Genomic DNA, 18,426 nt, shown 5'->3' with positions numbered 1-18,426 from the left:
CTTTGAAGATCCTGGTCTAAAATGGTGGCTCAAGGAAAGCTGTGTACGTTATAAACATGACGGGCTAGTTCAGTCTCATCAATTATGCTTAGGCTGTGAAGTTTAAAGCAATGCAAGTGTTAAACTCATCCGGCCTCTGCAAAGAGATTACTCGGGGTAGCTATTAAGAATTTTTAACTGATATGCCATTTTGTCCCTTTCAATAATGGCAATTAGCCACAGTCAGGATACTGCAGTTAACTCTGTTCTTCTAATACAGATTTCGCCCCAGTCCTCTTACTCATACAAGTGTTTAACATCTCAGGAGCAACATGAAAATGATATCAATTCTATAATTGGGGCAGATCTGAGCTGAAAAGGTGCACTTTGAATATATTATTCCAGTGACCGGTTTCAATCGTCTGGAACGCACCCACTGTCATTCCCATAATGCATTACGATTTGTATCAGGAAGTTGTAGGAGTCAGCTGACTGGATTGTGTTGTTGTAGAAGAAATCACTGAACTGGATGATAAAGTACACTTCATAATTTCGCCTAGATTAATTCAGTTGCTGCAAAGTATTGCTCACTCCAACCATGTTGCGACCAAAAGCATTGACGCAAGTTCTCAGCCAGGCAAATACAAGCGGAGTACAAAGCACACTGTAAGCACTGAGTGGCAGAGTCACGTGAATATAGCGTTATTTTCTTCTAACTAGCTAAATCGGTTAATTATTTGTTCTCAAGATGACTTGTAACGATAGCTACCTACATGTAGGTAAGTCTTAGCTAACACTCTCTGTCTAACTTATTTACATGTTCTCCCCGCAGATTGTTAAATAATGAAGGGTCTCTTTTGGCTTACTCTGGCTATGGGGACACTGACGCTCGAGTGACCGCTGCCATCGCAAGCAACATCTGGTCGGCCTATGACAAGAACGGGCATCAAGCTTTTAACGAAGATAAACTCAAATTCATTCTGATGGATTGCATGGTTAGTTTGAACTATATGGTCTAGTTACCATGCATGAACAAAATGTTTTTTACAATATTCTGCCTTACGTTGGTTATCCATTGAGTATCACAGTCAGAGGCTCCAGAGAAATTAAGCTGTATGCCCGATAACGTTAGTTAAATAGTGGTAGGAAAGGATGACATGGGCTATTTGGCAGCTTGGGAGGTAGTACCACCAAAGGTAAATTGAAATTCAATGTACATGCATTTTTATCAATTCCTTTCTTATCTTATCTTTGCAGGAAGGCAGGGTGGCCATCACACGGGTAGCTAACCTACTGCTGTGCATGTATGCCAAAGAGACAGTGGGCTTTGGAATGCTTAAAGCCAAGGTGAGGAAGAATACTTTGAGTGTGGATGACATTGGTATGCAAATTGTGTTGTATTTGAAATGACAAAACACCAATGACTAATTCCTGAAGAGAACAAGTATGTATGTAATTTAAAGAGCCATGAGCACAGACCATGTCTGCATACCATACTAAGCATATATCTCCTGTCTGTATGGTATTTCTAGGCTGAAGCGTTGGTACTGTACCTGGAGGAACCTTTAACCCAAGTTGCGGCATCATAGGGGAAGTCTGGCTGGAGTGTTGTCTTCAATTTTGTCTCCCGTGATAATACATGAACACTTGTTGCTTATGTAAATGCTTCACCTGGTCTTCATGAAACGCTGCAGTCTGTATGAATGAACTGAGTATTTGTCTTCTGATTACTGTATGCTCTAACTTAATGCTTGAGTATAGTAATTTTGCCGTTTTGTGGCATGAAGTTCAAAATGTCAAGTTCACACATTGAGTAAGGCGGGCTTTGTAAATCTTCAATGAATTTCACTACCTGTAAGAGGACTCCTTTCTCAACTGCTGAAAATGCTGACACATTAACTTTAAGGCATTCGCTGTTTACCCAAGTCAGAATATTACATTTGTCTGTTGCCACGCAATAACATTTATGATATCCTTTTGTAACAGGCTATCCATAAACTCTGTTTTTTTTTACCTATTTGTCTTCAAAGATATAAAACCATTTGATTCATATGTTAGATTTTTAGTTCCAGGGGTAACAAGGAGTTTTTTGCAGAACTGACATTACAGGTTTGCTGAACAGACCTAATATTGCATTACCTTGTCAGTTGTTTGACAGTATTGTTATTACTGATATATATATTTGTTTGTCAATTCAGAACTTTATCAATACTGTTTCTAGGTCCCTTTTACTCTTCTTTTGTGTTCCTGGTTTGAGATGAACAGAACCAGGGGTTTATTCATTAGTTCCATACCGTAGCAAAACGTTTTGCAATAAATTAGGTTCTATTTGACAGGTAGGTCCTGTGAATACACCTCAGAGGAAGCAATGATTGTCTTTCGCCATGTAAAAGGGATAGGGAACCAGTCATTTCCTGAAGACAATCATTTCGTTTGTCCAGCAGGTGGCATGTATCTCTTTTTTTCATACAGTTGCTCATGTGGTTGTCCTACCTGTTCAACCTGCCATAGACTTACACCAAGCCACTCCCCCAACCCCTATCATTCCTCAGCAGAACTACCTGATGACACAGCGGGGCAAGTTCCTTGTAAACAATCTAGATTTCTATTAAACGTAGAGGACAGGTGACTTGCAAAGTGTTTGTGCGGCTCTTTTAAATCTGAAGATTAGGGTGAGTGGCTTCTGGGGAAGTCATCTTTCCTTTCTCCCCTCACACTCTTGAGAGCTGGACCACTGAAGGTGTACCTCATGGGTTCAGATGAGGCCTACAACTTTGTCTTTAAGGGTGAGTCCTTGTTCTTTCACATTTAACAGATTGATGTCCTACATTTACATAATGTAGCACACACTCTTATTCAGTAGTGATTGCATACACGTTCAGACTTTTTTGCTTACTGGTCTTTTATGGGAATTGAAATCACAACCCTTGTGTTGCAAGTGCCATGCTCTACTAACTGAGCCACCATGATGATATAATGTATATGTCAACTGAGTGACTCTGAAACCTACTTTGTTTGTAGTTAAAGCTAGTGCAGTGTTGCTCAGTACAGACAACCATTGAATTATGTTACTTGGTGTGTGTGTGTGTGTGCTAAGGCTAGAAGCTAAGTGCCAGCACAGTATCAAAAGCACACCGTAGATTGTTAGTAACACATCTACCACACAGAAATGATGCAGGTCACTCCCACCTGTGTTGAAATTACAGAAAAAGTCTAGGGTGTGTCCTGAAACAGGGCTGTAGTACAGGGCGTCTCAGTGTAGGAGTACTGATCTAGGATCTGTTTAACATGTTAGGTCATGATGAATATGACTGTATGAACAGATCCTAGATCAGCATTCCTACTCTTAGACGCTTTGTGGATACGAGCCCAGGTCTAGAAGTTTTATCCATTACTTTTAAGAATGCATCTAACCTTGAAGTTCATTCATATGCTACTGTTGGTATTTTACAAGTCAAGACAGTGCTACTTCAAGAATGTTGCTATTTCTATGAACTTGAATGCTATTTCTGTATGTAACTTAATACATTCTTGACCTCCAACTGTTATTGTGGTGAGTTTCACAAGCTTGTCAATATCATTCCATGAAAACACACATTCCTGAATATTTGATCCTATTACTCTTTCCATTATGTCTATAGTCACACCAGAGAAGCATGTGTACTGTTTCACGACATGACTTACTAAGTCCTATATGCTACAGGCATGGTAGAGGAGGTGGTGATGTGCATGATGAGGTGAAGTGATTTGTCGATTAGGGAAACAAGAAAACCCAGTTAGTTGGGCCAGGGGATGTTGATGAAGTTAAATTTTGTGTTTTCACTGAACCACATGGAAGTTTCTGCCATTCATTCTGGAACGAAGGACTAAGCCTAATTCTACTATAGCTTTATTTTTGAAACCATCCAGACATCATGAAGTAAAATCTAAATGATTCTCTGCTTTTATTGTCTAAACGTAAATTCAGCTTTTATATGTAAATAAGTTGAGGGAACTGCTCAGTCATAAATCAATTAAAGTAAATCTGAATTATTATTAAATGAGGAGTTCTTCCCGCAACTTACTTAATACCTTTTGCCTCAGAACAAAGTCAAACCAGGCCAGTAAAGTGCTTCAAGGCCTCTTATCCTATTTGCCATGGAAACCAGGGACATTGTTTGCATAAGAGGTTACTGAGTATGGGAGGAGGAAATGGCAACATTTTCATCTCATCTAATAAAAACCAAAAGCAGAACAATGATCTGCCAATGGGGTGAACAATTACCCAAAACAAACCAAAGTAGAACATCTCGTAAACGTTCTTTCCTGCTGCCTGTTTTACACCTCAGGTTAAATCTAAACTGGGTTCGGAGACCAGAAACTGGATAGTTGCTTTAGAATGTAAGTCTGGGAACATGAACAGGCATGATCCCAACATTTTTGCTTTTGACAAATATCTTATTGCCTGTTAAAAGCTCTGTAGCATAAATCAGCATGCAAGGAAGATAATCAATACTTGCTAATCTTATCCCCACTAGTGGTTTGGAGAGCAGTAAATAGAATATGTATTAAAGGTGACCGTACTGAATAAACATGTCACTTTTTTAAAAACCTTCTGCACACTGCCGTTTATCACATTCTTGGTTTCCTTAGATCTTTCTTGCTGGTGCGCCATGGAACTTGGATGCCTATCTTGGTTCAGCTCACATTCTCATGGTTGAGATTAAAGCAGAAATTGGTGTTTGGCTCAGCTCAGTCAGCTGTGTTGAAATCATGGTGTCATTGTGACATGTGGTCATATTTTCCTATATGTTTGTCAAGTAGGCCAAGGCTGGCTTTCTGAGTCAGCTGCTCACACTCTAGAAGCAAACACATGAGTCACTGAAACATATAGGGGGGCATCATTGTTCCTTGTACCCCTTCTGTTTGGACTCCGTATTGCTCACAGCAAGATAGATAGAGGGAAGTATCAGTGTGAACTGTACCACCTGCTTTTATTAGTTGCTTCCTCTTTTGAAGGCCTGTTTCATTACAGGAAATTCCACAAGAGCAATGCAATAAATCCTCACCCCCCCCCCCACTCGCTGGTTCTCCTTTGGTTCTCTTCAACAACTGACCCCTCATCACTATATATATACTACATATCTCTTAACCTACACAGCATGATAATAACATATTAGCTCCCATTTCCTAGATGATAATTAACACGAACAAGCATGATCATTTATTTTAAAGACACCTGAGCCATGATTTTGATGCTACTTCTCAGATGATTTGTTCTACATTCCTCACTTAACATAATTGTCCCAGTAACTATTTGCACGGGTGTGGTGCTGTTTCTGTCATAGAACACCGTTGTGAAGAGAGTACTAATGATATAATGCGCAGCAGACTAAGACTGAGGGTTTAGGGTAGGGTTAGTGATATTGAGTGGGCTGTTTGAGGACACACCTAGGCCTCACCTAAGAGTTACTTATTTGCAGGAAGTTCAGGGAGCAGCCTTATTGTAGTTATGAGTTGGTGTTAATCAATGGGATGACATGAGTGAGATTCTAACAGTAAAGAATAGAGACATTGAAGAATCATTGTTTTTGTGTGAAATAACACATTCCATATGTGTTGTGCCCTGAAATGGCACCTTGAGGTTCTACACCTGATACTATTGTGCGTCTGCACTATGGCAATATAAAGTGTTCTACATCTAGGATGAAACACCTAGTCCCCTTCATTCACATAATAGAGACTCACTGGGGATGTAAAGCACATATTCAAACATGTTTCTGGTGCACTAGAACTCATACCCTCCTCTCCCCCTTCTTTCTTCTCCAGTGGTTCTGATAGGTGAGTCTGGCGTTGGCAAGAGCAACCTGCTCTCCCGCTTCACCAAGAACGAGTTCAACCACGACAGCCGCACCACCATCGGGGTGGAGTTCAGCACACGCACAATTCAACTGAAAAGTCTCATAATCAAGGCTCAAATCTGGGACACGGCTGGGCTGGAGCGGTACAGGGCCATCACCTCTGCGTGAGTACTCTGGGTGAAACTGTGGACCCACGTACACACACACACACACAAAGGGACCATTTCTCACTATTGTGTGGGCATCTTGGGTGGTATTATAGGCCCAAACACTCCACGTGGAGAGGCACTGGTTTCACACTTTGCCCAGATAGCCTGGAGGAATAAACAGGAGGTTTACTGTTCCAGTCATTTACTACTTGTGCATTTTGGTCTAAATATCCATTATGGCTGGGCATATTCAATACACATCCAGACCCAAATATTTTTCTTCTCTGACTTAAGAAATTCCTGACTTGTTCTTTTGTAAAGACTGGAAGGGTTAATGGCATGGAAACATGTTTCAAAACAATAAAACTGTGTCCATTCAATTTAATGACATGGAAAATCTGAGGATATACCACAGCAGGATTAATTCTTCTCTGTCAAGAGTTTAGTAAATACTTTACTGAATAATTCCCTCATGCACATTTCCTTCCCTAGAAATGTCTTTCTACAATCAACCAAGTCTATTAGAATATTACAATGATTTTGTTGGTTCAATGTATCGTACTATGGAGGCCTACATGGCATTTCAAGAGAAAAATGGGATATGGATACTCAGAGGGTATCACCCAACACATACTTTATAAATATGAATAAAAACATCAGGTTACATATTTTTTCATATTTTCTCCCTAGTTATTATAGAGGAGCTGTCGGAGCGCTATTGGTCTATGACATCACCAAGCATCTGACCTATGAGAGTGTGGAGCGCTGGCTTAAGGAGCTATATGACCATGCAGACCCTCACATTGTAGTCATGCTGGTGGGCAACAAAACTGATCTGGGGTCAGAGCGATCAGTGCCCACTGAGGATGCCAAGGACTTTGCAGGTACAGCTGTCAAGACTCTGACACCATGAATATATCCTAGGATAATAACAATGACTCCATTGTAATAAACATAAAATTGCATAAACTTCAAACTTCAAAATGTTGTTCCCTTAAATAGTGAATTGTGGTTTTGACTTGTGAATATTAGTATATTAACAACAGCCAATAGGCCAATAGCCTTTATTGGTTCAAATTTGTGGCTTGAGCAGTGCTTGACTTGGGATCTGAGTACCGCCACTGCAGATGTTCTACTGCTTGAGCGCCTGTTCCTCTTATAGAATATTAGCTCAAAGGTATTGTTGAGCTCCTGCACCTACTGTAAATATAAACAGTATCAGCACCCAAAATGAGTACCAGAACCTATTTCAGTCCATGTCAAGCACTAGGCTTGAGTCACTAGTTAACCCCAAATTTGACAAACCTACATTTTGAGAAAATACTCAGTAAACACTACCCCGTTTGCTCTATGCAGAAAAGAATGGCCTATTGTTCTTAGAGACATCAGCCTTGGAGTCCACAAACGTTGAGACTGCATTCCAAAATGTCCTTGGAGGTAATTGACTTTTATATATTTACAGTACCAACCCTATTATTGATTTGTTTGTTTTTAGCTCTCTAGCTAACCTTGTTTTTTGGTGTAAAAGTAGTGCAATCAATGCTCAGTAATTCATCAGTTAAACTGAGTGGAAAGTTGGCATTCCAGAACAAAATGCTTGTGCCACATTTATTGTTTTGTGTAAGCAGTTGTCACTGGCAGTTTGTGGTCAATATTTTTTTTGTCACTGTTTGTTGCACCAGACTTCACACTGTATTCCTGTGCCTCTTTCATCAGAGATTCACAGGAAGGTGAGCAGTAAAGAGGTGACCCGGGGGTCCATTAGTGCCGTGTCTCTGGCCAGCCCCGTCCCCAGAGCTGCAGGCGACCCTGAAGAGAAGAAGCCCTGCTGTAGGAACCTCTGATGGGACAAACCACCCCCTCAGGTGGAATAGAGCACTCCATCTTCCTCTAGTTAGTGTGCCCAAATGGTGCAAGCCTGATTGAAAAGAATGATGCTGAACAAGACCACTCTGATGTGACATAGTTACATGTTGGCAGACAGAATGAGTTTTCCATTCCTAAAGAATGTAATGTGTATGTACATGGCTGGGGGTACATTTTACCCCCAAAGAATCCAGCAATCATTTGAATATAAAAATATATCAAATAGCATTTTTGTGTAAACTTCTAAGATTCAACGTTTCTTAGGATGATTTTATTTTTAAAGGTAGTCAACTGATGTACAGAATATTTGCATTTTTAGTGACTGAGGTTGGACAACAAGTGCCAAAACCATGTTTTTACACAAAGCTTGATTAATTAAATTTGCTGTCACTGTTGTTTGTGCTCTGTTTACTTAAAGTAAAGTTACATGTCATTTTTTATCTTTTGCTTTAGTTGTTCCAAAACGGCGTATTCTTATTGTGAGGTGATTTTACAACAATACAGGAATATGTTTTTTGCACTCAAATGCCAGGTTCATTATTACTTGCCTTATAATTATCACTTTTTACATTTGATTTCCTTCACAATAATAGCCTATTCATCATAATACATCTAAAAATGCATATGCCAATAAGTATAATATACAAATGGCAACTGATAGACAAGAACATAATGGAATAGCCTACATTTTCCATCTGTGAGGATTACTTTTGATTATAATGAAGATATCCCATTAATGATCAGACATTGACCATATTGATCTCATAAGTTGCCCTTAGATAAACCTATAATAATGAATTTACTTTGTAAAGTGCTTTTTTTTCAGACCCAAGGTGCAAAAAAATACAATAAATAGGCCTACATCCAGACACAAAAGTATATATTAATTGCATTTATTTAGCTGCATAAGCATAGCCTGCAGTTCAAGTGCTGCAGTGCTGTGATGTCATTATGATACTGTGCTAAGGATCCATTAAACCTGAGGGTCATGGTGCTTTCAAGACAGCTGGGAACTTTGAAAGAATGTGGTCAAATCCTGACATCGGAGCTGTAGAAAGAGGTCCGAGTTCCTGAGTTGGATGACCGTTTAAAAAGATTTGTCCCAGTCAGAATTCTTTTTCCTGAGTTTTGCATTTGTATTTATTATGGATCCCCATTAGCTGCTGCCTACTACTGTGGTCCAGCAAAATTAAGATAGTAATACATTTAAAAACATTACAATACATTCATAACATATTGTGTGCCCTCAGGCCTCTACTCTACTACCACATATATATAACACAAAATCCAAGTGTATAGTGCGTATGTTATCGTGTTTGTATGCATGTGTCTATGTTTGTGTTGCTTCACAGTACCTGCTGTTCCATAAGGTGTATTTATCTGTTTTTAAATCAAATTTTACTGCTGACCTGAGTTACTTGATGTGGAATAGAGTTCCATGTAGTCATGGCTCTATAGTACTGTGCGCCTCCCGTAGTCTGTTCGGGACTTGGCGACTGTGAAGAGACCTCTGGTTGCATGTCTTGTGGTGTATGCATGGGTGTCCGAGCTGTGTGCCAGTAGTTCCCAGTTGTCTTGAACGCACTGATATCCGAAGTCGGAGATTTCCAAGATCTGAGTCCCCAGTTGTTTTGAACGCAGCATCAGCATACCTGGAAGGCTTGAGACTGAAGACGTCACCCAAGAGGAGATGAGTAGGATCAATGGAGGAAAATCATGAATGACAACAAAATAGACCAATCACAGGAAAGCCAGCGACCGGTATCTGTCGTCGATTGGCCAGTCGAAACTGGGTAAAGGACGGGGCTAGAAACTCGACGTTACGTCGCTCGGAAATGGCAAATTACAAGTGGTAGGGAAGAGGAGTCGAAAGTTTGTGAAAGGTAGTTTGTTGTCATTTAAAATTTCATAGTCAAATATGAGACCTATAGTCGAATAATATATTAGAGACGTTGACATAGTGATAATTTACATTTTTGACCCGGTTGTTCGTTCTACCGAAGCGGTCGGTTGCGAGATAACTGGTCAAGAAGTTTTGTCGAATTGAACAGAGAAACCACCACGGGAGGGTTTGAACATTTCACATTCCATAGGTAGAAACGTTGAAGAAATGACGAATAGAGAAGACGAATATGACTATCTTTTCAAAGGTGAGTGTGTTTACGATACTTTACTAGGACATTGCCATGTCGTGAGTGTAGTCATTTCGACCTAGAGTCGATTCAGCGCCACACCGATTTCAATATAATACATTTCTTTTGTCGCCGCTTCCGCCCTGTCAAAAGTAATCGGACTGTGTTGCTGCAACTACGTAACGAGCGCTGCCAAAATCAATTCTCAATGACATAAGGTAATGCGTAGCAGTTACAGTAACAACTTCACTCTGGATTTCTGTAACTATTGTTTAAATTCAGTAGAAATATGGATACAACTGTGTAGTAGGCTAGTTGATTGCAACAGCACTCACTGCACACAGACATTTAATAAGCACCATGTAGCTATCCAAAGTGACATCTGTTTAGTCATCTTGTGGTGGGCCTATGACGCAATCATCAGGAGAGGAAGTATTGGTCAACAGGAGTCCTATAGCCCACTAATTATGGCAGGATGACACCTCAAAATATATTTACTCAAACCGATTGCCCTAAGGTGACCAGTGACCACATGGTTTAGCCTTTAAGCACTATTCTGTTTGTAGGGATTCCATTGACCTGGTGTTGTGGTGGGTCACTCTGGGTTTAGAGAAAGCGGTCATCTCCACGATCTGTTTACATCTGAATGAAGTGGAGTAAAGATCACCTTGGCCAAATGATACCTAATTCATCTAACCGATAGCTTATTGGCCCCTTCTCAACATGACTTGTCTGGTCCTTGGGTTCTATGTTGTCTAGTCGTACCTTTCCCAGACTTTTCTGTGCACATGCACTGTAGCCTATTGTTTGGCCTACATATGAGAATGTGTAGGCCTACATTTGTAAGAATACAGCAACAATTGGTATTTTACAATGATAGTGGATACTTACTGCTTCCCTGTACTTACTTACACTAACTACTTTCACTGTGGATTGTTTTGTCCTGGACAAGGGAAATAAAGTGCACAGTATCCTTTGTTTGTATGGGGTTCTACATTTGAACATGCGTTGTCAAACTGGAAAGACCTGCATGATTCAAGTGAGTGTGTGTGTGTCCCTATACAGAAGGGCTCTGACAGTAGGGAAGATGAGCATAACTTCACTTTCAGATAAAATACCTTGGTGCTGGCCAAATAGCACAATTATCTGAATTCAGTGCTACACAGCTAGAATGCACTGCCCCATAGAGCCTAAAGTGAGGACTGTCAGTAGGCCACATAACCAGTAGGTTCCTCCCCCTCCAGTTTCCTGCGTTTCGTTTCTTTCTTTACTGCACCCTCACTGTTTAGGCATGAGTCAGTCAGGTGAGTGGTTGAATCACTGCTTCCGACAAGGAGCCTGTAAATGTTGCACAGCAAGTTGACCAGCTTTCTTGTTTAAATGACTGAGTGCTTATTTAAACTGAGTGCTCTCTTTACAGATAATGAAATGCTTTCTTGTTGATTCGACTTCAAGTAAGTCTATCTTATCTAAAAATAACTTCCTTATACTGTATTGGGAAATAGAATTTATATATTTTTTTTGTACCCTGTTATCTCCCTCATTTTGTGGTATCCAATTGGTAGTTAGTCTTGTCTCATCGCTGCAACTCTGGTTACGGACTCGGGAGAGGCGACGGTTGAGAGCCGTACATCCTCTGAAACACAACCAACCAAGCCGCACTGCTTCTTGACACAATACCCACTTAACCTGGAAGCCAGCCGCACCAATGTGTTGGAAGAAACACTGTGCACCTGGTGACCGTGTCAGCGTGCACGGCTCCCGGCCTGCCACAGGACTTGCTAGTGCATGATGGAACAAGGACTTCACTGCTGGCCACACCCTCCCCTAACCCGGACAACTCTGGGCCAATTGTGCGACGCCCCATGGGTCTCCCGGTCTTGGCTGGCTGCGATAGAGCCTGGACTCAAACCTATAATCTATAGTGGCACAGCTAGCACTGCGATGCTGTGCCTTGGACCACTGTGCCACTTGGGAGGCCAGAATTTAGATTTTTAAGGAAGAGGGACTAGACTGTTTATGCCTAAGCTATGTGATGATGGTGTCCAATAATGAAATAATGGTTGTAGCTTTAGAACTCTGAAATGCAGCCTACACAATACCGTAGCCTAAATTGGTGATCTTGTGTTTCTGGTGACAAGTACACTAAAAGTTGCATAATGCTTTTGTTCGTTCCTCAGCCACCGTATTATGATGGTTACCAGATCGGCTAGTCTAATTGACATTGTAGTTCAGAGTCCTTCTTGCAGCTGACAAGGAAATTCTTGGAACTACAAAGTCACAGTTCTCATGTTACTAACTTATATGGAGAGTTGCTGATGAATTGCCTGTGGAACAAGTTAACTTTTGTTAGGTTCACCTAGCTTGAGTCAGTCGGCGCAATTGTCAATTGGTAGGCAGGTTTCTACCTGTCTGCTGCACCACTGTAGTATTTTCATGTGATGAGCTTTGCCTACATTCTGTGGGAGATGTGTCAATAAGGCCTAGTCAACACAACCAGTTCCTATTTCCTAATAACAAGGTGGTGAGCTTATGAGTTTAGGATTTTCCTCCTGACTCACCTGGATTTCAGTCCTTGTAAAATCCTCTTTCCCATCACACCCCCGTTCATGTTTGGAAATGAATGGGTGTCAAAACGGGAACATGTGCCAAATGTTTCATTGCTCCATAAGGGCAGGGTTCAGAAGTGAATAGGCTGAACTTCACAAGGCATCATCTTCTTGGTCAATTAAATCAATCTTTGGTCATTCATGACAATACTTAGCCTAGGCACTCCCTCACAAAGTTTGAAACTTCATGTCATGGGTCTTTTGTCTATAGCAAAAACAAGCCAGATGGCCTGTGTTTTGCACAAATATTGTTTATTGAATTACAGTCAAGTACAGTCATGCCCTCTCAGTAGACCGTTAATCACTAACAGAGCAGCAGACACATGGCACAATGCTTTTAGACCCAATCAGGAGCTGTTGTCTCTTCTACCATGATTGTCTTTGTCAGACCTGTTTTACCCCCACTGAGTGTTCATATTCCTACATCGTAGGAAACAAGTTGTCAACACCCGTACAGTGGGTAACATATTGTATCGTTATTCTGGTGGTGTCTGTCTGACTCATGCCCTCGCTCCTCTCTCTGTGCTCCAGTGGTGCTGATTGGGGACTCTGGAGTGGGGAAGAGTAACCTGCTGTCCCGCTTCACCCGTAACGAGTTCAACCTGGAGAGCAAGAGCACCATTGGGGTGGAGTTTGCCACGCGCAGCATCCATGTGGAGGGCAAGACCGTCAAGGCCCAGATCTGGGACACGGCAGGACAGGAGCGCTACAGAGCCATCACCTCCGCGTGAGTATTAACACAGCTTGCACGCATAGAGATTTTTTTTTGTGTCTTTCTGCCAGGCATCTTTTGACATATTTGCAACATTTAGACAAGCAGCCCAATTCTGATCTTTATTTAACTAATTAGTCATTTGACCAATCCTGTAGATCTTTTCACAAATGAGCTCTGAAAGATCTGATGGGATAGGTCAAATGACTGACTAATAGAAAAAATATCAGACTTGGGTTTCCTGTGTAAACCCAACCATTGTGGATGTTTGTGCGTACAGAACATTCCAGCCTACTTCTGCTAATTTACTAATGTTCTCATCTTGTTGACAACTTCGAGTCCTTTGCTTATGATGTATGCAATAGCATTTCATGTAGGGAACGACAAACTAAATCTACCACTCCATTGACTCAGCCAATGCTCAGCTGCTCCCAGTAACACTTAGTTTCCTTCTCCTGTCCCCTGTGTAGGTACTACCGTGGGGCAGTGGGGGCTCTGCTGGTGTACGACATCGCCAAGCACCTGACGTATGAAAACGCTGAACGCTGGCTGAAGGAGCTGCAGGACCACGCTGACAGCAACATCGTCATCATGCTGGTGGGCAACAAGAGTGACCTGCGCCACCTCAGGGCCGTGCCCACGGACGAGGCTAAGGCCTTGGCAGGTACCCTTACATCAACTAGTTTTATAGCTACTTGATCTGTTTGTGTTGATTCTACTACAGCATTACAAGCCATGGGGACAGTACAGGAGAGTTGTTTCTCCCTCAATAATTTATTTTTTATTCGCGATAGCAGTGGATATAAAGCGATGCGGTAAGTTGAACAACACAATACAATGTTTTTGATAAGTATTACCATAATCTTGCTTTCCCTATTGGAACAAGGGCATTTCAAACACATTTCAAAAATAATCTGGGCCTGGGGAAAGTGATGCACCTGAGCCTCGCAGTGGACAAGGGAATGCCCTCCACTCTCTCACTGTCTACTTCCCCCTTAGGGCTGCTCTTTGATGTGGAGACAACAGAGCTCCTATCAGGCTGCCTCTGTCAGTGATTAACAGCTGTTTCTGGTTCTGAATGCACATCCCCAGCAATTGAAAAAAATTATGACTTGTGATTTTAGCTACTCTACACACTCCAATGTGACATTTCCAGCTTATCACACTTATCATTTGTAGCTCTGCATAATGGTTCAAGTGTTTACTTATGACCTTGAGTCTTATTTCATGCATGGAATACACTTTGACTTGTAAATTGCTCTTGATAAGAGTGGCTATATACGAATGAATGGAATTGTTCTTGAAGACATTGTGTAGAGTAAACAAGCATGCCATGTGATACCACAGGCTCTCGTTCAATTTCTGTTATTGATTTGTCACCAGGGTTGGCTCATGCAGCACGACTACGAAGGGTCATTGACATCATGTCATTTTTATCAGTTAGCCTATTCTGTGGTGGCTGTTGAAAATAGCCTCACTGGTGACGTATGACTGGATGGCTGTTTTATGAAGTGCCTACTAGTACGGACAATGAATAATGGCTTTTTTAATTATTTTTTTTTGAATAAAAAAAATCTCCACTTTCCACAGAGAAGCATGGACTGTCTTTCCTGGAGACCTCGGCGTTAGACTCCTCTAATGTGGAGCTGGCTTTCCAGACAATTCTCACAGGTTAGTGTACACTGCCTACCATATACACTAGAACTGCTTGTGAATTTAACAAGGGGCGGTTCCATCGTTATGGAATTACACTGCTACTCCGATTTTTCACTTTAAAATGGTTGCCAAACAAAAACCATTGATTACTTTTTTTACAGTAAATTATTGGAACAACTGCAGAATTATGGTAGAATCTCCCTCAGTTTTATTCTGTTACCAAACTTTGTATCTGCACAGTTCTTCCTGTAAATGTGTTTTTGTAACATTTTCGATGGAAATTGTTACATTTATTTTTTATGTATAGGGTTCTATGTTCAACTTTAAAATCAATGGTTTTTGTTTGGTATACATTTTAAAGTGAAATTGCCCCAAAGCAGCTTGTATTCACCCTGTAGTGCACACCGAATCGTGCCATCTTGTGAAAGAGCTAGCCTACTCTAACACTTAAAAGGCTTAAAAAGAGTCACTTGTCCATGTAAAGGCCCCCCCTTCACACATCATCTTATATTAACGGCCATACCAAACGTTCCTTTAGTGTATATATATTTATTTATTTGTACTCTGAGAGCTTTGTAATCCATTTGTTCAGCGGTGATTCATCTTCCACCAATAGATGGCAGCAAAATCCAGGTTATTACGAGGCCTCTACTGTAAGATTACTCTGCAGTAAATTGAACAGTACCTGACATTTTTATTAAGGTCAAAAGCATCTGTAATTGGCATGCTCAAAGGACACTCAGATAATCACACTTTGTGTGATCCTCAATCAGATCTGATGTTTGTCAGGAAACCACTAAAGCATTTATTTTGGGTCTGGTTGCAATATGTACATTGGAATGCAAATATGAGCTTTCCAGATGTCTCATCATTTTTGGAAGACACAATTTAGTCTCTCATACCCAGAACAACTCACATTAAGTACTTCTACAAGAGCAACTTACTGACGTATTAGCCACACCTTAGAAAGGCCCTTGTTAATGCGTGGCCACTATAAAATAGAAAATGAGCAACGGCCAACTCAAAAACCCAAGAGTGTCTGAGGAACAAGCCTATCACTGAGGCCTTCAAATCAGTTGAAAAATGGCTGTCAGCATGCTCCCTGCTATTTGTGTTCTGCTTTCTCCCTCCACATACAATTCCCACTGTCTGCATTTGTACAATTAGTAACTCTACTCTTCAACAAATGTTTCATTCATAGAAACTTGCACAAATGATAGTTCTAATTAACTAATTTAAGAGAGGAGAACAGAGTGCATAGCAGTGCTCAAACACAGCCATGTAGGAATTGAACTAGACTCCCTGTGACCCGGGAAGCATGCTGACTGTAGCTAGTCGTTGATCAAGGGTTAGCTTAGGTCATCTTGTGTGCTTGTTTTCAAGCTCTTGCTAATTTAGAGGCGGGGAAGTGACTTGGGGATTCACCATCAGTCAGTGGCATGTATGAGTCAGTCTGAAGTTAGTTTTGCGTGCCAGACTCGAGTAATCCTAGGGAAGGTGCAGAAGTTCAGTCCCTAGGAGCCACAGGGTGCTGCTGGTTTCTATGACAACTTGTCTCCATTTTATGTTTGTTTTGGTATTTATTTACACAATCCTGGAAAGTGAAATGCTGTTAGGTCCCCATTGCATTACCATCTTGTTGTAAGTTTTGTATCCACTGTAGTGTTTGACGAAACACGCTCCCTTTCTCATCACCTAACAACCCAACAGCGACTGTTGTGTTCTCACTTGTCTCTGTCTGTCTCCTGCAGCCATCTACAACATCGTGTCCCAGAGGCAAATTACGGGCCGCAGCGACACCGACTTCTCGCCCAACTCCAATGTGGTGCCGATCACGGTGCAGCCCACGCAGAACGCTGCCAAGTCGAGTGCCTGCTGCCAGAACAACTGAGGCCTCACCACCGCCAGAGAGAGTCAGGGACAGACAGGTAGACGGGGAGGGAGGACTGGGAGATGAAGAGAAACCTAAAGACAAGGATACAGGCACTCGATACACAGGGAGACAAGGGGGGGCGGGCAACCAAGTGTTTCTATAGTCTCTTTGCATTGTTTCCTCTGAGAAGTCTGTCCCCATCTAATTCAATAAGCTTTATGGTTATGCCTTGACCGGTTTTAAATATGAAAGAGGACATGATTTGAATTAATTTACATGAATTGAGAAATTGAGCATGTTAGGGCATGGTCCGCCATATCTTTACACAGTTTTTGTCTCACTCATTGTGAACTGATTCCCCCCCCCCCCCATTGTCAGCTCAATTTAATAAGCCTGTGAACACACCCAATTCCATAGCAAAAGGGCATTAAGATTCAGCAGCGAAGACCTGACTTCACTGAAGTGTAACCCCCCCCCCTCCATTGTCAGTCAGCTCCTCCCAAACTTATTTGAGTTTGTCCCAATGATATTTATTTAACACTATATTGAGGTCTTCTTTGACCAAAGGGTTTGTGCTAACATGCAACACTGGGTGGGTTTGATCTGAAGCTGCTTACTATATATGAAGGGTGTCCTCTATCTTTTTGTTCTTGATTTCACTGGTAATCAAATCCTTTTATGATGGAGTTATTAAATGTAACTACCCTTGGCTAATGGGGAAACGAGGAGTTATGCCATCTCATCCCAAAAGGAACCTGGTCGAATGTCAGGCCAATCTAAACTGCACAAAATGGGGGTCCGTTGAGAACTTTTCATGTCCATTTTATCAGTGCACTTCGACTTCACTTTGTCTTTACACAGAATAAAGTTTGCTCATCTGATGAAACCCATTACAAAGTACTTTGTGCGCAGCAATTTTTCTCACATAGGCCTATATCTTCTTTGCTAACAAACCAGTCTTGCTCCTTTACCGCCGTGAACCATCCTTTTTTTCTGGTTTAACTGAATTGCTGTCGTTTTCCCTGTGGCTGTGGAGATATGGGAGGGTGATGAAGGGATATTGGTTGTAGTGGTGCTGGTCATATACCATCGTCTCAGTGGAGCCCTCCCTGCTGTCCTGGATGGATGGACAGCTCATGTTGCAAGAGATGGGTAGTAAGGGCACTCAGCCTTACCCGCTGCTGGGTCTCTGATGTACCCAAGACGGCTTGTTTTACTGTAAATTAACTCCATTGTAACTGGAACAGTATCATGCCTTCTGGGATATCCCATAAGAGTATCCCAGGTCTCTTTGTGTGATTTTATTTTCTCTCTTTTTTTCTGGGTGTGTGTAGTTCTGTCATGTTAGTAAGAGTAAGCACTACGGAGGATGCTAGCCCTTATAGATCTGATAGATTGGCAAAAGAGGGGAGGTGTGGGGAAAGTTTCAGGGTGCCATTACCACAGCCAAAAGGTCAACAGTGTAAACAGTCATTATCCTGCTGAGTTTTTTTCACCCTTGTGGCATTCCCAATAGTAAATTGGGTAGTAAAGGTTTTAAAACATGTTAATTCTCATGTGTATATTTAGATTGCATGTGTACAAATAAATGTAATTTCTTAAGTCTTGCT

General features: G+C 41.4%; 3 protein-coding genes across 5 annotated transcripts; all 3 read left to right on the top strand.

Moving 5' to 3' along the window:
• Window positions 1-445: 445 nt before the first annotated feature.
• On the top strand, window positions 446-2,608 carry LOC135522264 (ragulator complex protein LAMTOR2). The gene is made up of 4 exons (XM_064948353.1): window positions 446-645; window positions 812-974; window positions 1,237-1,326; window positions 1,512-2,608. The coding sequence occupies exons 1-4, from the start codon at window positions 578-580 to the stop codon at window positions 1,566-1,568; spliced, it is 378 nt and encodes a 125-aa protein (XP_064804425.1). The 5' UTR covers window positions 446-577; the 3' UTR covers window positions 1,569-2,608.
• On the top strand, window positions 1,589-8,229 carry LOC135522263 (ras-related protein Rab-25-like). The gene is made up of 5 exons (XM_064948352.1): window positions 1,589-2,765; window positions 5,788-5,983; window positions 6,659-6,852; window positions 7,325-7,405; window positions 7,685-8,229. Exons 1-5 carry the CDS (start codon window positions 2,729-2,731, stop codon window positions 7,810-7,812), a joined length of 636 nt encoding a protein of 211 aa, XP_064804424.1. The 5' UTR covers window positions 1,589-2,728; the 3' UTR covers window positions 7,813-8,229.
• Window positions 8,230-9,642: 1,413 nt separating this feature from the next.
• LOC135522261 (ras-related protein Rab-11A-like) lies at window positions 9,643-18,418 on the top strand. 3 transcript variants are annotated; one of them, XM_064948350.1, is made up of 6 exons: window positions 9,644-9,717; window positions 9,928-9,984; window positions 13,107-13,302; window positions 13,758-13,951; window positions 14,878-14,958; window positions 16,695-18,418. In XM_064948350.1, exons 2-6 carry the CDS (start codon window positions 9,945-9,947, stop codon window positions 16,832-16,834), a joined length of 651 nt encoding a protein of 216 aa, XP_064804422.1. In that variant the 5' UTR covers window positions 9,644-9,717; window positions 9,928-9,944; the 3' UTR covers window positions 16,835-18,418. The 3 variants fall into 3 exon arrangements, with proteins under 3 accessions (XP_064804421.1, XP_064804422.1, XP_064804423.1); XM_064948349.1 differs by having other exon boundaries at window positions 9,643-9,984; XM_064948351.1 differs by lacking the exons at window positions 9,644-9,717; window positions 9,928-9,984 and adding an exon at window positions 11,318-11,420.
• Window positions 18,419-18,426: the final 8 nt, after the last annotated feature.

This window comes from Oncorhynchus masou, chromosome 30, assembly GCF_036934945.1.
Source record: "Oncorhynchus masou masou isolate Uvic2021 chromosome 30, UVic_Omas_1.1, whole genome shotgun sequence".
NCBI lineage: Eukaryota > Metazoa > Chordata > Actinopteri > Salmoniformes > Salmonidae > Oncorhynchus > Oncorhynchus masou.
This window is presented reverse-complemented; position numbering and strand designations above follow the sequence as displayed.